The sequence below is a fragment of the Cetorhinus maximus genome, chromosome 7, assembly GCF_964194155.1.
Source record: "Cetorhinus maximus chromosome 7, sCetMax3.hap1.1, whole genome shotgun sequence".
Lineage (NCBI taxonomy): Eukaryota > Metazoa > Chordata > Chondrichthyes > Lamniformes > Cetorhinidae > Cetorhinus > Cetorhinus maximus.
Genome location: NC_135885.1, coordinates 41,573,230 through 41,594,249, shown reverse-complemented (window position 1 = coordinate 41,594,249; position 21,020 = coordinate 41,573,230). Strand labels below are relative to the sequence as shown.

General features: G+C 42.4%; 1 protein-coding gene across 1 annotated transcript; it reads right to left on the bottom strand.

Moving 5' to 3' along the window:
* Window positions 1-3,616: 3,616 nt before the first annotated feature.
* Window positions 3,617-20,752, bottom strand: urad (ureidoimidazoline (2-oxo-4-hydroxy-4-carboxy-5-) decarboxylase). The gene is made up of 2 exons (XM_078544854.1): window positions 20,505-20,752; window positions 3,617-4,141 (listed from the first exon to the last, which is right to left on the bottom strand). Exons 1-2 carry the CDS (start codon window positions 20,671-20,673, stop codon window positions 3,789-3,791), a joined length of 522 nt encoding a protein of 173 aa, XP_078400980.1. The 5' UTR covers window positions 20,674-20,752; the 3' UTR covers window positions 3,617-3,788.
* Between the last annotated feature and the right edge of the window lie 268 nt (window positions 20,753-21,020).

The window sequence follows — 21,020 nt, the reverse complement described above, 5'->3', positions numbered from 1 at the left end:
AGTGAGCAAAAAATTTGGCAGATGGAGTATAATGTGGGAAAATGTGGGGTTGTCTACTTTGACAGGAAGAGTAAAAGGATAGTAAGGGACACAATTGGTCCCCTTGAAGATCAGAGTGGCCGTCTATGTGTGGAGCCTCACGAGATGGGGGAGATCTTAAACAGTTTTTTTGCATCAGTATTTACTCAAGAAACTGGCATAGTGTATAAGGAAGGAAAGGAAACAAGCAGTAGTTTCATGGAACATATAGAGATTAAAGAGGAGGAGGTGCTTGCTGCCTTACAGCAAATAAAGGTAGATAAATCCCCCGGGCCTGACATGATATTCCGTCGGACCTTGAGGGAGACTAGTGTAGAAATTGTAGGGGCCCTGGCAGAAATATTTAAAACGTCCTTAGCCACGGGTGAGGTGCCGGAGGATTGGAGGGTAGCTCATGTTGTTCTGTTGTTTAAAAAAGGCTCCAAAAGTAAACCAGGTAATTACAGGCCAGTGAGCCTGACGTCAGTAGTAGGTAAATTATTGGAAGGTGTTCTGAGAGATCGGATATATAATTATTTGGACAGCCAAGGGCTGATTAAGGATAGTCAGCATGGCTTTGTGCGTGGTAGGTCGTGTTTAACGAACCTTGTAGAGTTTTTCGAGGAGGTTACCAAGAAAGTAGATGAAGGAAAGGCTGTGGATGCTGTCTACATGGACTTTAGTAAGGCCTTTGACAAGGTCCCACATGGGAGGTTAGTTCAGAAGGTTCATGCATTTGGTATCCATGGAGAGGTTGTAAACTGGATTCGAAATTGGCTGTGTGGGAGAAGACAGAGAGTGGTAGTGGATGATTGCTTCTCAGACTGGAGCTCTGTGACTAGTGGTGTGCCTCAGGGATCTGTACTGGGACCATTGTTGTTTGTTGTCTATTTCAATGATTTGGATGATAATGTGGTGAATTGGATCTGCAAATTTGCTGATGACACTAAGATTGGAGGCGTTGTGGACAGCAAGGAAGGCTTTCAAAGCTTGCAGAGAGATCTGGACTAACTGGAAAAATGGGCCAGAAAATGGCAGATGGAATTTAATGCGGAAAAGTGTGAGGTGTTACATTTTGGAAGGTCAAACCAAGGTAGGACATACACAGTAAATGGCAGGGCACTGAGGAGTGCAGAGGAACAAAGGGATCTGGGAGTTCAGATACATAATTCCCTGAAAGTGGCGTCAAAGGTAGACAAGGTTGTAAAGAAAGCTTTTGGCATACTGGCCTTCATAAATCAAAGTATTGAGTATAGGAGTTGGGATGTTATGGTGAGGTTGTATAAGACATTGGTGAGGCCAACTTTGGAGTATTGTGTGCAGTTCTGGTCGCCTAACTACAGGAAGGATATCAGTAAGATTGAGAGAGTGCACAGAAGATTTACTAGGATGTTGCCGGGTCTTAAGGAGTTGAGTTACAGGGAAAGATTAAACAGGTTAGGACTTTATTCCTTGGAGCGTAGAAGAATGAGGGGAGCTTTGATAGAAATTTACAAAATTGTGAGGGGTATAGACAGAGTAAATGCGAGTAGGCTCTTTCCACTTAGATTAGGAGAAATAAACACGAGAGGACATGGCTTTAGGGTGAAAGGGGAAAGGTTTAGGGGGAACATTAGGGGGAACTTCTTCACTCAGAGAGTGGTGAAAGTGTGGAACGAGCTACCATCTGACATGGTAAATGCGGGCTCACTCTTAAGTTTTAAGAATAAATTAGATAGATACATGGATGGGAGAGATCTGGAGGGTTATGGACTAGGTGCAGGTCAATGGGACTAGCAGAATAATATTTTGGCACAGACTAGAAGGGCCAAATAGCCTGTTTTCTGTGCTGTAGTGTTCTATGGTTCTAATAGAAAAGTGGAATTTTATTTAAATGGAGTGAGACTAGAATGCAGCAGTGCAGAGGGTATGGGTGTCCTAGTACATGAACCATGAAAAGTCAGGATGCAGGTGCAACTAGTAATTAGGAAGGCAAATGGGACATTGGCCTTTATTGCAAGGAGGATAGAGTGGAAGTCTTGGAAAACTGTACAGGATTTTTCTGAGACTGCACCTGGAGTACCGTGGAGTACCTGGTCTCCTTATTTAAGGAGGGATATACTTGCATTGGAGGCAATTCACAGAAGGTTCACTAGGCTGATTTCTGGAATGAAAGGGTTATGAGGAAAGTTTGAGCAGATTGAGCCTATATTCTTTGGAGTTTAGAAGAATGAGAGGTGATCTTATTGAAACATATAAGATTCTGTGACAGCTTGACAGGGTAGATGCTAAGAGAATATTTTCCCTTATGGGGAATCTAGAACTAGAGGATATGGTTTCAGAATAAGGGGTCTCCCATGAGATGAGAAGGAATTTCTTCTCTCAGAGGGTTGCTAATCTCTGAAATTCTCTAGCCCAGAGATCATTGGATATATTCAAGACTGTGTTAGACAGGTTTTTGATTGACAAAGGACTCAAAGGTTATGGGGGCAGGGAGGAAAGTGGAGTCGAAGCCATGATCAGATCAGCCATGATCATATTGAATGGCAGTGAAGGCTCAAGGGTCAAAATGGCTACTTCTCTTATTTTTATGTTCTCAGATTCTTACAAGCAGACGGATTTAGGAACCCATGTACATAAATCATTAAAGCTCATGGATAGATGCAAAAATATAATGGAGCGTTACATTCTATCACAAGGGGACTGTGATGGAGAAGTTTGGAAGTTATATTACAGTTGTATAAAACTCTAGTTAGTCCATATCTAGAGTGTTCCATTCAGTTTGGGGCACTGTGCCTCAGGAAATATAAATTGACCTTGAAGGGGATACAGCACAGATTCACCATTTTGATACCAGGGTTAAAAGGGTTAACTATGATGACATATTGCATAGGCTAGGCTTGTATTCCCTGGAGTACAGAAGATCTAATCTGAGATCTAACTGAGGAGTTGATAATGATTAAAGCAATTCAGAACTTTAAAATTAGAGATAGGCCATTCAGGGGTCATGTCAAAAAAGCATGCAAATGGGAATATGAGGAAAGAATGAAAGACTTTCAAAACCTCAGGACATCCCAAAGCACTTTGTAGCTAATCAAATCCTTCTTTGAAGTGTCGTTGCTGTTGCAATGTAGGAGACAAAGCAGCCAATTTACACACAGGCTCTCGCATACAATGTGAAAATGTCCAGAATCATTTTTCATGTTGGTTGAGAGACATGTATTGGTTAGGACAGCAGGAGAATTCCTCTGCTCTTCCTCTTCCATACCCAGCTGTAAAGTGGAGAGAGCATCTCACTTGAAAGGCAGCATTTCTAAAACTATTACACTAGAGAGCCAACATAGATTTTCATACTTCAAACTCTGGAGTGGAGCTTGAGATCTTCTGATCTAGAGATGAGAAAGATACCCATCGAGCCACAGACAACTCATTGATGGCTTGGCCTTAGGCATTTTGTAGTCAGACCAAGGGCATCTTCGGGGATCTTACTTTCAATAAATAACCATCCACACCAATAAAATGAGTATTCTAGTATTTAGGAAAGGGGTAGAGATAATGTGTAAATATGTTTCATTTCTTAGGCCTGCAAGACCGAATGAAGCTAAACAAACGGAATAAATTCTAGATTCACTGCATTTATTAGCTGCCTAAAGCGATTTATTCAATTTGTGATGTTACATTTGGCATTCTACAAGAGGTTTGCACATTTCATTAACAGAGTGACGCGCTGATACTCCACTTCATTTATTCCCTGGTATTTGATGGTTTGAACTCTCTGGCAGCCCTTCTGATTAAAGCTTGGTGGCCTGGGCCATGTGGCTGGAGATATCCAAAAGGCGCAGGTGGCAGATTTTTTTAACCTCCTCGATGCTGATCTGTAGCTCCTGCTCCGGGCTGTTGCGGATTCTGCTGCTGAGCTGTTGGAATATAGTTTCCCTGTCATTCATCCTGACACAGATCACGAACGGGAAATTAAATCTGTTCTTGTAAGAAGCATTTAATTCACTGAGCTGGGATCTCTGGCCTGGAGTGAGGCTGGTTAAGCCGGCTTGCCTCTGCTCTCCCTGGGATTCGGGTGACAGCGCCCCTCTGAGTAGGTCTCTCCCAGCCAGATCAGGATGGCATCGCAGAATTCCTTCTTTCCCTTTACAAAGACAAGAGAAAATGGCTGCTTCACAATGCAAGTTTTAAAGTTGACATATTTCTAGAATTAGTGATAGACTTTATTAGTCTCACAACTCTTAACACATTGGTGTTAACGAAATCAAAATACATATCATTGACACTGGTGATTCTTTTACTGCTATTTCTGAATTCTACGTGGTCACACTGAATTTCAATGAATCAAGGTAGAGAAAGGGACAAGATGTTACTGCAGCTCATTTCTGTAATTTAGTGAAATGTAAAAATACAACCTTTTTTTAATCTTGGATTTTTTTTTTATTCTTTCATGGGATGTGGGTGTCATCAAGCCACATAAGTGGGTCAGGGTAGCTGACCAGAAGCCTGTTCAAAGAAGTAGGTTTTAAGAAGCATCTTGAAGGAGATCAGAGAGGTAGAGAGGTGTGGACGTTCAGGAAGAACATTTCAGAAGTTAGGACCTAGGTAGCTGAAGGCATGGTGAAGAAAATTGGGGATATACAAGGGGCCAGAGTTGGAGGAGCACAGAGATTTCAAAGTTGTAAGCAATATTACCACTTAAGTTGTGCTGCACATGGCTGTGCCAAAAAATTAGAGGAATCATGCACTGAAAAATACAAGAAAGGAACAACACCTAAATTTTAAGGAGAACATTGGCTGTAGGGATGGGTGCAGGGTTGGGGTTACAGAGATAGGGAGCAAAAAGGTCATGGAGGGATTTGAAAACAAGAAGAGCATTGGACTAGACCAGGCTAAAGCTAATAAAGAAATGAATGAGGATTTCAACACAGGTGAACTGAGGCAGAGGCAGAGACCTGTGATGTTGCAGAGGTGAAAGTAAAGGGTTTTTGGTGATGGAGAGGATTAAGGGATTGGAAACTCACATCAGAGTCAAATAGGATGCCAATGTTGTGAACAGTCTCGATTAGCCTCAGGCAGCGGCCAGGGAGAGGGATGGAGTCGGTAGCTGGGGAACAAAGTTTGTGGAAGTGCATGGTAAATAGGGCAAAGTCAGAATGGTTTCATCAAGGGGAGGTCATGCCTGACAAATCTGTTAGAATTCTTTGAGGAGGTAACGAGTAGGTTAGACAAAGGAGAGCCAATGGATGTTATCTACTTGGACTTCCAGAAGGCCTTTGACAAGGTGCCGCACAGGAGGCTGCTCAGTAAGATAAGAGCCCATGGTGTTAGAGGCAAGGTACTAGCATGGATAGAAGATTGGTTGTCTGGCAGGAGGCAGAGAGTGGGGATAAGGGGGTCCTTCTCAGGATGGCGGCTGGTGACTAGTGGAGTTCCGCAGGGGTCAGTGTTGGGACCACAACTTTTCACTTTATGCATTAATGATCTAGATGAAGGAACTGAGGGCATCCTGGCTAAGTTTGCATATGATACAAAGATAGGTGGAGGGACAGGTAGTATTGAGGAGGCAGGGAGGCTGCAGAAGGATTTGGACAGGTTAGGAGAATGGGCAAAGAAGTGGCAGATGGAATATAATGTGGGGAAGTGTGAGGTCATGCACTTTGGTAGGAAGAATTGAGGCATAGACTATTTTCTAAATGGGGAGAGAATTCAGAAATCTGGAGTGCAAAGGGACTTGGGAGTCCTAGCCCAGGATTCTCTTAAGGTTAACTTGCAGGTTGAGTCGGTAGTTAGGAAGGCAAATGCAATGTTGGCATTTATTTCAAGAGGACTAGAACATAAAAGCAGGGATGTGCTGCTGAGGCTTTATAAGGCTCTGGTCAGACCACATTTAGAACATTGTGAGCAATTTTGGGCCCCGTATCTCAGGAAGGATGTTCTGGCCCTGGAGAGGGTCCAGAGGAGGTTCACGAGAATGATCCCAGGAATGAAAGGCTTAACATACGAGGAACGTTTGAGGACTCTGAGTCTATACTCGATGGAGTTTAGAAGGATGAAGGGGGATCTGATTGAAACTTACAGAATACCGAAAGGCCTGGATAGAGTGGACGTGGGGAAGATGTTTCCATTAGTAGGAGAGACTAGGACCTGAGGGCACAGCCTCAGAGTAAAGGGAAGACCTTTTAGAATAGAGATGAGGAGAAACTTCTTCAGCCAGAGAGTGGTGAATCTATGGAATTCATTGCCACAGAAGGCTGTGGAGGCCAGGTCATTGAGTGTATTTAAGACCGAGATAGATAGGTTCTTGATTGGTAAGGGGATCAAAGGTTACGGGGAGAAGGCGAGAGAATGGGGTTGAGAAACTTATCAGCCATGATTGAATGGCGGAGCAGACTCGATGGGCCGAATGGCCTAATTTCTGCTCCTATGTCTTATGGTCTTGTGGTCTTATGGTGGTGGGAACCAATTGGTCTCCCAATGCTTAACTGGAGAAAGTTTCTGCTCATTCAATACTGGATGCCCGACACACAGCATGACAAATTAGAGTCAATGGTGGGATTGAGGGGCTATACTACCAGGTACATGGCTGTATTGAGTAATCTACAAAGTTGCCAAAATATATTATACTTAAGTGGGGAATTCGATAAAATGCACAATATTTAACAGTGCACACATCTTGGAGGTGAATGCTAAAAAAAAAATCAGTAAATAACTAGAGTAATTAGGATAACATATAGGGTTGCCTGTAAATAATATAACATTGAACAGCCTTAAATGTTTTCCTACTTCCAGACTGCAATAACAGAAAGTTAAATTGTTTCATTAAAATGTGACATGCATCAACTAAATTACTCAATTAGTGAAATCATTATTGACACCCTATATGATCTAATATCACTCTATCCCAACTGCTCGACCCAAGTTTGAAAACAATGTGATATATCGTTACAGCTTGAAATAAATATATGGTGCTAACCACTTATTGGATCACTAGCTTGGTTAGTGAAATCAAAATATGATGCATTCCCCACGATTAGGCATTGACCGAATAAAAATAAGTAACATTTCTGACTGGAGAATTCTGGAGAATTAAGTTGATTCGTAGAGGTTTCAATTTTCTTTTATTATGGAGCAGATCTTTTTGTCTTGTGTGAACGAAGAACACAAGACAGCTTCCAGGATGCTGCAGCTGAGTCAAGAAATACAATCCTGCACCGCCACCTGGAGCTTGATCAGTGCCACAACCTCAACCCAAGGGAAGGAGGAGGTTTCTCAACCTCTAGATTGCAGTGCCAGTTTGAATGGCGAATTACCAGAGGATCCAGCTCGAAAGCAGCATTCACAGCAGACAGCAGCTCAATTTGCTGCCTGGCTGCCATTTACAACTCTGTGAATGTTTTGAAATTCTGTTCCCAAAGAATCCATTTTAAAGGTCTTAGGGCTTGAGGAGGAGTTGTGGCTCTGTCTACATTTGCAGCTGACGGAGCCACAATTTGTATTTATATAGAACCTTTAAGGAATAAAACTTCCCAAGGCACTTCACAAATACATTATAAAATAAAGTATGACACCAAGCCACAAAAAAAGATATTAGGGCACATGATCAAAAAGTTGGTCAAAGATGTAGGTGTTAAGAAGAATTTTAAAGGAGGAAAGCAAGATACAGAGGTAGAGAGGTTTAGTGAATGCATTCCAGAGCTTAGGGCTTCGGTAGCTGAAGGCACGGCCACCAATGGAGAAGCAATTAAAATTGGGGATGCTCAAAGTCCAGAATTAGAGGAGCACAGATATCTCAGAGGATTGCGGGGCTGGAGGAGTTACAGAGATAGAGAGGGGCCAGTCCATGGAGGGATTTGAGAACAAAGATGAGAAATTTAAAATCAAGACGTTGTTAGATCGTGAGCCAATATAGGTCACTGAGCACAGGGGCGATGCGTGAATGGAATTTGGTGCAGTTTTGCAAGACCTCAAGGTTACAGAAGGTAGAATATGGGAGTGCCTTAGAATAGTCAAGTCTGGAGGTAACAAAGATATGGATGAAGGATTCAGCAGCCCAAGGGCTGAAGCACAGCTGGAGCTGGGCAATATTACAGAGGTGGAAATAAACAGTAATTGGTTGAAAGCGCATCTCGAATATGACACCATGTTGTTGTGTACAGTGTGGTTCAGCCTCAGGCAGTTGCAGGGGAGAGAGATGGAGCCAATGGTGAAGGAGCAGAGTTTGTAGCGGGGAACAAAGACAATGTCTTCAATATTCCCAATATTTAATTGGAGGAAATTTCTGTTCACCCGATACTGGATGTTGAACAAGCAGTCTGACAATTTAGGGACAGTGAATAGGTTGAGAGAGGTGCAGGTGCTCTGTGTATGTGTATAAACGGAGCCCTCCTGGGCAGATGTGCTGTTAATTCTAGACTGGCTGGATTAATAAAGTACAGTTTAGTTGTACGTCATTATACTCCATGTTGTATCAAACCTAAGCAGGGAGAGATCCTTAGGAATTCTCATATTGTTCTGTTAAGTCTGGTCAGGACTAGCTCTGGAATGGCATTGATATCTGGAATGATAGTGGTAGCTGCATGGCAGTTCATAGGTTTGAAAATTCCATTAGCCTCCAGGCGTGGCTTTTTGGTTGAGTTGGATAGCAATAAAGGAGTTGTTTATGTGCAGAAGATGTCTAGAGATAAATATATACAATATTGATCTTGGTCTCAGCTTAGGTAGCTCAGGCATAATTGCAATGGAGGTCAGAATGTAAAGTGAAGAACAGGAAAACATTAGCAATACATTAAAATAGTTAATATGAATATAATTATGGAAGCACACAGGTGAAGCCCATTCAAGAATGAACAGGCAGTGTCAGAATGCAATGGGACGTTGATCCTACACATATTAAAGCTCCTGATTTCTTTTTTTGTCAGCACAAGTATCAAGAGATAGCCAGGGGTTTTCTCAAAGTGAGTGAAGGAAAAGGAGTAGAAATGTCACCCTGGATTAACTTCATGCACTTTCTAATGACTGCCTCCAAATCAGCATTTTCAGATATCTGGTGCAGCTGTTAATTGTTTATTTGCCATTCTTGCAATAAACGCTACAAAAGGAGATCCAATAGCGGGATTGGGAAAACTGGCTCCAAAAAGGTAATATTAGTCACACAGAAGATAAATATTAAAAGTGTCAAAAAGACAACTGAAAAATGGATTGCAACATTTTTATTAGTTGCATTTGAAGTAGGTGAAATGTCTGACAGCACAAATAAGTGATTGTAGGAAAGCTAAAGGTGAAGCCTGGGGACTTAAAATACATCTTGCTGTACAACAGCCTGGAATAGTGAGCATTGAAAATAATTAGTACAATGCGAGAGGGAGATACAAGTGGCAGGCACACTTAATCCACTATTAACTGACCTTACAATACGCTCCCATGTGCCTGGAATATTGGAGATAGTATTGGCACTGGTAGCAACATTTTCCCTCATTTGGTCTGTTTGTGATCCTATAGGACTCATTAACAAAGTGAGCTGTTCTATTCTGCCTGACTTTCTACAGGATAAATTCAATAGCCCAATCAGAGTACTCTTTACTGGTAATTTTGCCCAAATTACTTCTCCATTTTTCCAGAGTGCATAATTAGCATTTCTACTTCTTCAAATTCATTCATGAATGACTGCACTCCCCACCAGAAGTATTTTCCCCAACAGGAGTTTGCCTACTTTCTGATAATGAAGACAACTCCAGAAGTAGATTAAGTCCACTAAAAGTCTTGCAGGTACTCTTCTGTCCAATCAGAAAATCTAAATGCCTGTGCCACTTTCTCCCATGCATCAAGCTGGTGTACCTCAGCAGTTCCTTTGCTGTTTCAGCAACCATTGCTGGTTTATCACTTTTTAAAATACAGTACAAACTGAATTTAGTACTGGTTAATAAGCAAGCACTACAATGCAAAAGGTACATGGTGCCACCTAGTGACTGACTACCATACTTCAGATGAGACATGATTTTTTTTTGGAGCCAAAAGAAACATTTAGTGTTTATTGCAGGAATGGCAAGTAAACAATTAACATCTGCACCAGATATCTGAGAGTGCTCATTTGGAGGCAGTCATCAGAAACATTAATATAATATACAGCAATATACCTATGTATATTTATAATATTAAAATTCTGAGCCCCTCTAATCATCACATTCTGTGATCTGATTAGTCTATTAGATGAGGTCAAAAATGAAGCCCTGTTTTCTCCATTATTCTTAAAATGCAACGATGAGAGTATTGCAGGCTAATTGTTTCTAGAACAATTGCAGCTATTTTCTCTGTAAGATATTGCAATTTTTAATTATTTTGTGTATTTCTAATGTTTTAGGAAATGCTTGAAGAATCAAGTGAGAGGAATCTGAACAGAAATAATTCCCATTAGTTACCATAGTTTTCCCAGAGCTGCGGCACACCTGCGCTCTTGCTTGGAGCCACTATAGTTCTTAACTATGCCTCAGACCACTTCAGGTTTTGCTGTTCAGCTGCAGTCTAGTGCCATTCTAGGCTTCATGCACAACCTTAAACCATTCCAGATTCTACTTTTTAAGTTCCAGGCTCTTGTACCTGGCTTCAAAATGTTCCATGCTCTGTTTCCTGGTCATAGTCAATTCAACATTCACTCCCTGGCCTTAGCCACTCCATTATGCAAGGGTTAATCAGACTGGCTTCAATGAGAGCATGTAGTATCGCTATCAATAGATCTTCACATTTTGGTGTTAGCTTTGTTTGTTAGGTATTACAGCACAGAAACAGGCCATTTGGCTCAACAAGACCATGCCGGTGTTTATGCTCCACACAAGCCTCCTCCCGCCCTATGTTATTTAATTCTATCAATATATCTTTCTGTTCCTTTCTCCCTCATAGCTTTCCCTTGAATTAATTTACACTATTCACCTCAACTACTCCCTGTGTTAGCAAGTTTCACGTTTTAACCGTGCTCAGGCTACAGAAGTTCTCTTGAATTCACTAATGGACTTATTAGTGATTATCTTTTATTTCTGGTCTCTGGTTCTGGTCTCTCCCACAAGTGGAAACATCATCTCTCTGTGGGGAGGCAGTGGCATGGTAGTAACGTTACTGGACTAGCAATCCGGAAACCCAGAATAATGCTCTAGGGCCGGACATGGGTTCAAATTCTGTGGCAGCTGGTGGAATTTAAGTTCAATTAATAAATCTGGAATGAAAAACTAGTATCCATAATGGTGATCATAGAAACCATTGTTTAAATTAATGCCCTGTAGGGAAAGAAATCCGCTGGCCTACATGTGACTCCAGATCCACAGCAATGTGGTTGACTCTGAAATGGCCTAGCAAGGCACTCAGTTGTAACAATCTGTCACAGAGCCAAAAAAGAATGAAACTCGATCTTGGCACCAGAAAAAAACAATGGCACACCCAGCCCTGTCAAACCTGACAAATCCTCCTTACTAACAGCGGGGGAGGACGGCTTGTGCCAAAACTGGGGGAGCTATCCCACAGACCAGCCAAGGAACAGCCAGACGTAGTCATATTAATGCAATTAAACTCTTGAATACCTCTCTAAGGTTACCTGATATCTTGAATACCTCTATCAGTCATCTCTTTTCCAGGGATAGGAAACCCAGCCTGTTCAGTTGTTCCAGATATGTATATTCTCTCATTTCTGGTATTTTGTGCATCTTCTCCATGGCCTTTTTTTTTAAATAATGAGACCAGAACTCTTCACAGTGTGGTTCAGCCAAGGGTCTGTACAAGTTTGACAGAAGTTCTCTGCTTTTCAGTTCTAGCCCTCTAGAAATGAACTCCAGGGTTTTGTTTTTTTTAATGACCTTATTAAACTGTGTTGCTGCCTTTCAGTGATCTGTGGATCTGTACCGCCCCCGCCCCCTCCACCCCCCCCACCCCAAGATCCCTCTGTTCCTCTACCCTATTTCGAGTTTTATTTTCCAGGGAGCATATGGTCTCCTTATTCGTGCTATAAAATGATACTTACTCACTTACTTCATACAGTACAGAAATTCATTTATCAATTGGATGCCAATTCTGCAAGTTTATCAATGCCTTCCTGTATTTTGTTGCAGTCATCCTCTGTATCAACTACTTACTCAATTTGGCAGAAATTGTACTTGCAATTCTCGGGTCCAAATAATTTATGCCAGGAAGTATGACTCTTATATTTAATTTTCCCCTGGTAAACTCAAGGTAACTATGGTCATTAATGATGCTAATGACGCACACCATCTGAGATAGAACAATATTTTTTGCTTTAACTTAAAATGCATTTTGTTTGCTTTATGCAACTAAACAGCAACAAATTTAAATGCGAATAAAACTAATACTGGTGCAAGTAACATTGGATTTCAAAGGTAAGGGCCACTCAGCTCCTGACCTCATTGCACCATTGGTCCAAACAAGGACAAAAGAGCTAAGCTCAAGGGATGGGGTGAGAGTGACTGCCCTAGACATCAAGGCAGCATTTGACTGAATGTGGAATCAAGGAGCCCTTGTAAAACTGAAGTCAATGGGAATCAGGTGGAATACTCTCCACTGGCTGGTGTCATACCCAGCACAAAGGAAGATGGTTGTGGATGTTGAAGGTTAATCATCTCAGTTCCAGAACATCACTGCAGGAGATTCTCAGGGTAGTGTCCTTGGCCCAACCATCTTCAGCTGCTTCATCAAAGACCTTCCATCTGTCATAAGGTCAGACATTTGCGGATGATTGCACAATGTTCAGCACCATTTGAGATTCCTCAGATACTGAAACAGTCTCTGTCCTTATGCAGTAAGATCTGGGCAACATTCAGGCTTGGGCAGATAAGTGATAAGTAATATTCACACCACACAAATGCCAGGCAATGACCATTTCCCCTTGACATTCATTGCCATTACCATCGCTGAATCCCCTAATATCAGTGAGGGTACCATTGACCAGGGGCTAAACTGGAAGAGCCATATAAATACTGTGCCTACAAGAAATCCTGCTGTGAGGAACTCACCTCCTGGCTCCCCAAAGCCTGTCCACCATCTATAAGGCACAATTCAGGAGTGTGATGGAGTACTCCCCACTTGCCTGGATGAGTGCAGCTCCCACAACACTCAAGGAACTTGACATCCTCCAGGACAAAGCAGCCCGCTTGATGGCACCCCATTCACCACCTTAAACATACATTCCCTCCACCACTGACGCATACTGGCAGCAGTGTGTCCAATCTACAAGATACAACGCAGCAACTCATCAAGGTTCCTTTGACAGCACCTTCCAAACCCATGACCTCTACCACCTAGAAGGGCAAGGACAGTAGATGCATGGGAACATCATCACCTGCAAATTCCCCTCCAAACCACACATCTTCCTGACTTGGAACTGTTAGAAAATAGAGACAGTTTAAGCAAGTTATATTTGTATTTATGGGTGTTAGGAATGAGTTATATCTTTGAAGTTTAAGTTTGATTTGTATTTCTGGATCTGTGTGTTAGAAAAGGTCAAATGGAGTTTTCGTTTCACTCTAAAAGGCGGCTTGCATTTCTAATGTGAAGTTTAAGACTCCTATAAAGTAAAAGTAAACACACAAGAGTTGAAAGAATAGTGCTGTTGGCTACCAAGGGTTTGGGGGTGGGGGCGGAGTGCAGATAGGCAGGTTCCTCCCACAGACATACACATAGAACTAAAGAAACAGCAGTTTTAAGTTCAGTTGAAGCCAGGACCCCAGAGAGACTGGACTCTGGGAGAGGGAACTGCAGATTTCTCAAAAAAACAAACAGGTCCCAAGCGAAGAAAATCTCCAAAAATCCAGGAGCGTGGAAGAGGGGAAAGTCCAAAGGAGACCTTGTAGTCAAAGAAAGGGCAGGAACCTGGGAAAATATCCTGTTAAGTGAAGTTAAGAGTGAGGGGCAGAGAGAAAGGCTCCAAGCTTCACATTTAAAGTGAGAACAGCTTGCAAGAAGTAAGGTTCAAAGAGGCAACTGAAGGTCTGTTATTCTTTGCTTTGGGCATGTGAAGCAGTGGTGTACTGTTAAAGCTGAATTGGTGAGAGAGTGTGCATGGAAAACAGCTTGAATGCATGTGGTGACGGGGGGAAGAGGAACATCAGAAGGAGAGTTCAAAACCCTAGTGGTGAACCTTTGCGGAAGGCGTCTGAGAGAAAGTGTCAGTTTGGGAGAAGATTCCATGGCAAGGTCTTGGGGAGTGGAGATTGAAAACCTTCATGTGAAGGACAGAACTCAGTGAGACTAGTTGGCTCATGGCGTGACAAGCGTCTGAGGGGAGTTGAGGAGAAATCCAAAGGATCTGTTTGAGGTAGCATCTGTCACTTGAGGTCAGAGTGTGGTGTGTCTGACCACAGGGTGCCATAGGTTTATATGGACTGTGTATTTACTGTGAACATTAAAGTATATGATAGCTTTTGTAACTTGTGTTATCCTTATGAATCTGTGTACATCTGTAAAGGTACAGTTGTAGGTGAAGGAGTATTGTAATATAGTTCATCTTTTCTTGTTGAATAAATGTTTTATTCTTCTGTTAAAGTTCATCAGCTGACTCCTGTAACTCTGTTCAGTAGCTACTCTCCATGTATCTACACAAACAAATAAAAGTTAGGATCTATCAAGCTGGGTTCCACTCTGGGATCAGGCTTGTCCAGGGGTAACTTCAGCTGGGATTGTAACAAATGGGGGCTCACCCAGGATTTGAAACGCGGACAGTGGGTGATTGGTCACAGAATAATAATTGGCCTGGGACTCGAAATCCTTGACATTTGTGGGATCTGTGAATCCTTTTTAACAAGTACGTGGAGGTAAAGAGCTCCGGAACATAGGAATTGGAGTTGTTGTGAGGTATTATATAGGTTGGAATTAGAAATGGCGTTGGAAGTTGCTAAGGCTTTTTTACAGATGGAAAATGTAACTCTGACTGGTTTACAGAAATTAAACAAGAGTAAACTGATGGAATTGGCAGATAAATTACAATTAGGATTACCCGCAGGGGTGGGGAAATCAGACATAATTGAAGGTATAGCACAGCATTTAGGAAGGAATACCTGAGAGGCCGAGTTCTCCAAGGGGTGGGTCGTTGGAATGGGCTCAAATTCAACTCCAAATGAAAAAGATTGAATTGGAGGAAAAGGAAAGGGAAAGGGAATTCCAAAGGGAACAGGCAGAAAGGCAGGAGAGGGAAAGAAAATATGAAAGGGAGTTAGAAATGTTGAGGATAGAAAAGGAGGAAAAATAAAAAGAGAGAGACAGAGAATTCCAGGTTAAACTGTTGGCAGTTAAAAAAAGAAACACCAGTAAGGGAGGAAAGATTTATTTCCAGATCAGAATCCAGTAGGGAGATGTTTAAATTTGTCCAAACTCTTCCAAAATTTGAGGAAAGGGATGTAGAGGTATTCTTTATTTTGTTTGAAAAGGTAGCTAGGCAAATGAAATGGCAAAAAGAAATCTGGATGTTACTTTTACAGTCTAGGTTGGTAGGTAGAGCTCATGGGGCAGAATTTTACCCCCATTGGGGGGGAAGTTTAAGAACGGGTGCATGGAGGTGTGCCTCCGATTGGCACCCCCAATTGGGGGCGCGCCGCCATTTCATGTGGGCGGGCCAATTAAGGCCCACCCAGCATGACATCCGCACGGAAGCGCTGAGCACTCCCTGTGCAGGCGGGGGGGTGGGGGGTGGTAATTCTCTGAGCCAAGAGTGCGCTTTTTCATGCATGTGCACAAAAGAGCGCACTCATCTCCCTGAGGCTACGTGCTGCCTCAGGGTGATCGGCTATACAATAAAAAATCTGAAAAATAGAGGAAAAAAAAATTCCCTGACATGTCTCCTCATGTGACACTGTCACATGAGTTGGGACATGTTCATAACTTTTAAATACACTTTAATTACATTTTTAAAAACCTACATGAAACCTCATCCCGCCCATGACAGTTAAGGGTCAGGCATGGTGTGTGCTGCCAGATGAGCCCACATTCCCTGTACTCTCATCATTTTCCTTCAAGAAGCAGAGAAAGGATATTCCCATAGGAAATCCCATTGCTGCCTTTGTAGACTGCAAACTCTGCAGGCATAAAATTTGAAACCCCAATGGTATTTGAGGCACAGTATTTGTCAGGGGAAATACAAAAGGGGAACAAAGTCAGTCTAAAAACAACAAAAATAAATCACCTCAAACTCTGATCACTATGATCTTTAAATTAACTCCTGCATGTAAGCTGATACCAAGCAATGATGAATGTTTTTTATATATAAGCCTGCAACAGGACACTAGCCACCAGTCTCAAATATTCACATGTTTTTTACTCTTCTTCCCATCATATTCATTCCTATTGTAATTAACCATAGAAACTAGTGTTTTTCCTGCTTTAGATTGACTTTGAATTCCAAACATGGTTTATCTTGTGTAAAGGAAATTTCATTTTTGTCCCAATATTACTGTGGCATACTGAAGCAGGCTTGTATGGGCTGTGTATGTGTGTTGTGGTTGGGTGACTAATTTAATTCAACTGAAGACAGTTAAACTGCAACATTAAATCATCAAAGCAATAAGGTGAAAAAACAGGCATTTTGAAAAGGAAGTGGACGAGCTAACATTTGCATTTGTAGATAAGTTGAAAGGTTTGAATTTCAAAGAGGCATAACCAGAAGTTTTTCAACTGGCAAAATTATAAATAAACAAGGCAAAGTTATTAAATTTATTTTTCCCAAAAGTACTGGCCATAATGACAACATGAAATATGTTCATATTCTGGGAAAGGTAACTACCAAAGAAAGTTTAAAACAATGTGTTTTAAAGATCAAAAGAGGGAGAAAATATATTTACGGAAAGATTGAAAGCTATATAAGAGTGGCCATGTGAGATCTTGAAAGGTGGGTTGTGCAGAGACAGACTTGTGAAAAAGCAGTTTCTAGCCACCCCAGAGAAGTGCTTGCTTGTTCCAGAGAGCAAGGTTTTGTTAAAAGCCTTGGAGTTCCATTGTCAAGCGAGAGGGAGAGGGAAGCCCTGTGAAATACCTCCCCTATAGCAATAGTGGATTACCTTGAGGTAATATTACTGGATGTTTTATAGATTAAGAATCCATTTGGACCTTTGCCTGGGAAAAGGGTGTTTATTTGGGAGTCTAGTTAAGTAGAAATCTCTTGGGAAATGTAAGACTAAATTTAGCTGTGTAACTGTAATCTTGTGTGTTTAAATTTTCTTTTATCTTGTTAATAGATGTTTTAATTTAATATTCAAAATCCTCAAAAGTGGTAGTGGAATCTTTACTTCTGACTTCAGTGCACATACCTTCTCACAATAAAAGTATAAATTGCAAATTGTTGTGATAGCTTGGCCAAGTTTCCCTTTGGGATTTGGTCAACCCAGCAATTACCACCTGTCATATCATAACACTTGATAAAATAAAAAAGATCTGTGGTTCCCATCATCTTTATTTTGAAATACTCACCTTTGTGTAATTATGCATTCTATATTAAACTGGTCTCTCGGTCTTGCTGCAAACAAACCTTTGGAACTAACATTGAGCTCCTTAAAGTTTATATTTGTAAAAACTTATATAAAAATTTATTTCCACTTTGTTTTAACTAAAGGTTTTCCTTTAGCCATTTTAAAAAATCTATTCACAGGATGTAGCACATCACTGCCAAGACCAGCATTTCTTGCCCATGCCTAACTGCCCTTGAGAAGGTAGTAGTGAGCCACCTTGTTTAACTGCTTTAGTCAATTTGGTGAAGATATTACAGTGGTGCTTGGGCAAGAATTCCAGAATACTGATCCAGGGACAGTGAAGGAATGGCTAGATAGTTCCAAGTCAGGATGTGTGTGACTTGGAGGGACTTGCAGGTGGTGGTCTTCCCAAATGTCCGATGTCCTTGTCCTTCTAGGTGGTAGAGGTTGCAGATTTGCAAGTTACTGTTGAACAAGCTTTTGCAGCTTCCTGCTGTGTGTCTTGTAGATAGTATATAGACTGCAGCCATGTTGCACCGCTTGTGGAGGAAGTGAAAGTTTAAGGTGGTAGATGGGTGCTGATCAAGTAGGCTGCTTGATCCTGGAAAATGTCAACCTTCTTGACTGTTGTTGGAGTTGCACTCATCCAGGTCAGTGGAGAGTATTCCATCACATGCCTGACTTGTGCCTTGTAGATGGAGGAAGACTTTGGAGGCTCAGGAGGTGATTCGCTCATAATAGCTTCCAGCTTCTGATCTGCTATTTTAGTCACAGTGTTTATGTGGGTGGTCCAGTTTAGTTTCTGGTCAATACAAATCCTCAGGATGACAGTGGTGAGGAATTTGATGATGGGGCAATGCCATTGAATATTAAGAGGAAGCACTTAGGTTCTCTTGTGTTGGAGTTACGGCCTGGCACTTGAATGGCATGCATGTAACTGCCCAAACCTGAATATTGTCCAGGTCTTGCTGCATGCAGGCATGGACTGCTTCATTACCTGGCATGCTTTCCTCACTGAACCAGGGAAGGATCCCTAGACTGAAAGCGATAGAAGAGTGAGGAACATGCTGTGCCATGAGGTTAAGGATTATGGTTAAATACATTACTGCTGCTGATGGCCCACAGCATCTCATGGACACCCAGTTTTAAGCTGCTAGATCAGTTCTGAATCTACCCTAATTAGCACAGGGGCTGTGTCATATAACATGTTGCAAGATATCCTCAGTGTGAAGACAGGACTTTGTCTTTACATGCACAGTTCATTGGTCATTCCTACCAATACTGTAATAGACGCATCTGTAACAGGTAAGGATGAGGTCAGGTAGATTTTTCCCTCATGTTGGTTCCCTCACCACCTACCATAGACCCAGTCTAGCAGCTATGTACTTCAGAACCCAGCCAGCTCAGTCAGTAGTAATGCTGCTTAGCCACTGATGTTGATGGACACTGAATGTCCCCCACCCAGAGTACATTCTTCCACATGGTGGTCAACATGGAGAGGCATTGATTCATCAGCTGAGGGAGGGCAGGAGGTTGTAATCAGTAGATTTCCTTCTTCATATGTGACCTGATGCCATGATACTTTCTGGAGTTAATGATGAAGACTCCCAGGACCACTCCCTGCCAAATGTATACCATAAACTGGCACTTCTGGTATGTCAGGACATAACCATGGATGGTGATGAAGGAGTCTAGGACATTGGCCAAAAGGTATAATTTGGTGAGTATGACTATGTCAGATGCTGCTTGACTAGTCTATGGGACAGCTCTCCCAATTTTGGCATGGGCCTCCATATACTAGTGAGGATGACTTTGTGGGGTTGACTGAACTCAGTGTGTTTTTGTCATGTCTGAGGCCAATGCCTAGGTCAATTCCGGGTGGTTTGTCCAACTTTATTCTTATGAAAGCCTTTCATAATGATTTTGTACAGCTGAGTGGCTTGCTTAGCCTTTTCAGAGGGCAGTTAAGTCTCAGCCACCTGTGTCTGGAGTCATATTTAGTGCAGAATGTGTAAGAACAACAGGTTTCTTTCCCTACAATATATTAATGAACCAATCAGGTTCCATCCCAGGAGGAGAATTGTCTCCGCGTTGGGCAGGCGATGTACAAAATTATGAGGGGAATAGATAGAGTGGACACGATAAAATTGTTTCCCTTGATGGAGAATTCTAGAACCAGGGGACATAGATTCAAGATAAGTGGCAGAAGGTGTAGGGGGACATGAGGAAGAATTTTTTTACACAGGGGGTAGTGGGTGTTTGGAATTCGCTGCCCAAGTAGAGGCAGAAACGTTAAACTCTTTTAAAAAGTACCTGGATCTGCACCTTAAGTGCTGTAAGCTGCAGGGCTATGGGCCGGGTGTAGGAAGGTGGGACTAGAAAGGGCACCTGGGTGTTCTCGGGCTGGCATGAACAAGATGGGCCGAATGGCCTCCTTCTGTGCTGTAACTTTTCTATGGTTCTATGGTAATGAATGGCGGGGCAGGCTCGAGGGGCTGAATTGCCTACTCCTGCTCCTAGTTTTAATGTTATGTTCTTAATTGTTTTATTAATGACCTTAACAGGCCTTTGACAGTTCGGCGGGTGCACAGCCGCCTCTGGCACGTGCCCTTTGAACAGAAGGTCAGAATGACACGCGGTGACGTTGGGACGCACGCCCGACATCACTGCACGACATTTTATGTGTCGGTGTGCGGGGCCCATCACCGCACGCTGAACAGAAGATTCTGGCCCAGGTCTTTAGTGATGCCATTACTGATACTAGCTTTAAAATTTATTCTAACTGAATGTAAATCCCCCAGCTGCCCTGGTGGGATTTGAGCCCATAATGGATTTGGAGTGATTTAAAACCGGGACCCCTGTTTCTGAATCATTATCGTCCAATCCACTGGGACTAGGCCAGTAACATTCAGGAGGGAAAAACAAGTGGCTTATCACACTGGTGTCCAGTTGAAGATTCTGCACATTTCGACTGTGTGTATTGAACGCCGTCTAAGTTGACGCTCACTTGCTGAAATTGAGTTTTCACATGCATGTTGAGCGCATTTGTTTTCTTACCTGACCGAGGCAGGGAATCTATGAAATCTCCAATGCTTTTCTCCAAGGCGCTCACACTCGAGAAGGGGCGATCTGCCCAAACTGCAGCTGCGATGAGGGGACATTTCTCAATCACATTCCCAAACACATCGACAAACTCTTCATAACTCATAGAGTTAACGGCTCGCATCTCCGTGACTGTCCCCCGGCTGTCGCAGGGAGCAGAATGTAAAGGTCGAGAGGCGAGTGCTTTGGTGTTTACTCTCAGTGACACTGAACGCGGGGTCAGTGCACCTGGATGTACAATAAGACCAGGCCGGCCCTGAGGCCTCAAATTCCTCCACAACAATTCCTCATAGGTTTTCGGTTTTGGGGTGGGTAAAGGAAGCGCGAGCCATCTGAGTTATTTAATAGGTGGTCTCCTGGAGCAAGGAGGTGTGAGGGGTCTCGCTATCGGTTGCATGTTGGGTGGGTTTGAAAGGCGAGGCAGTGCCTCGTGCCCAATCCGCTGAAATGCGCGCCAACTGATTTCCAAAT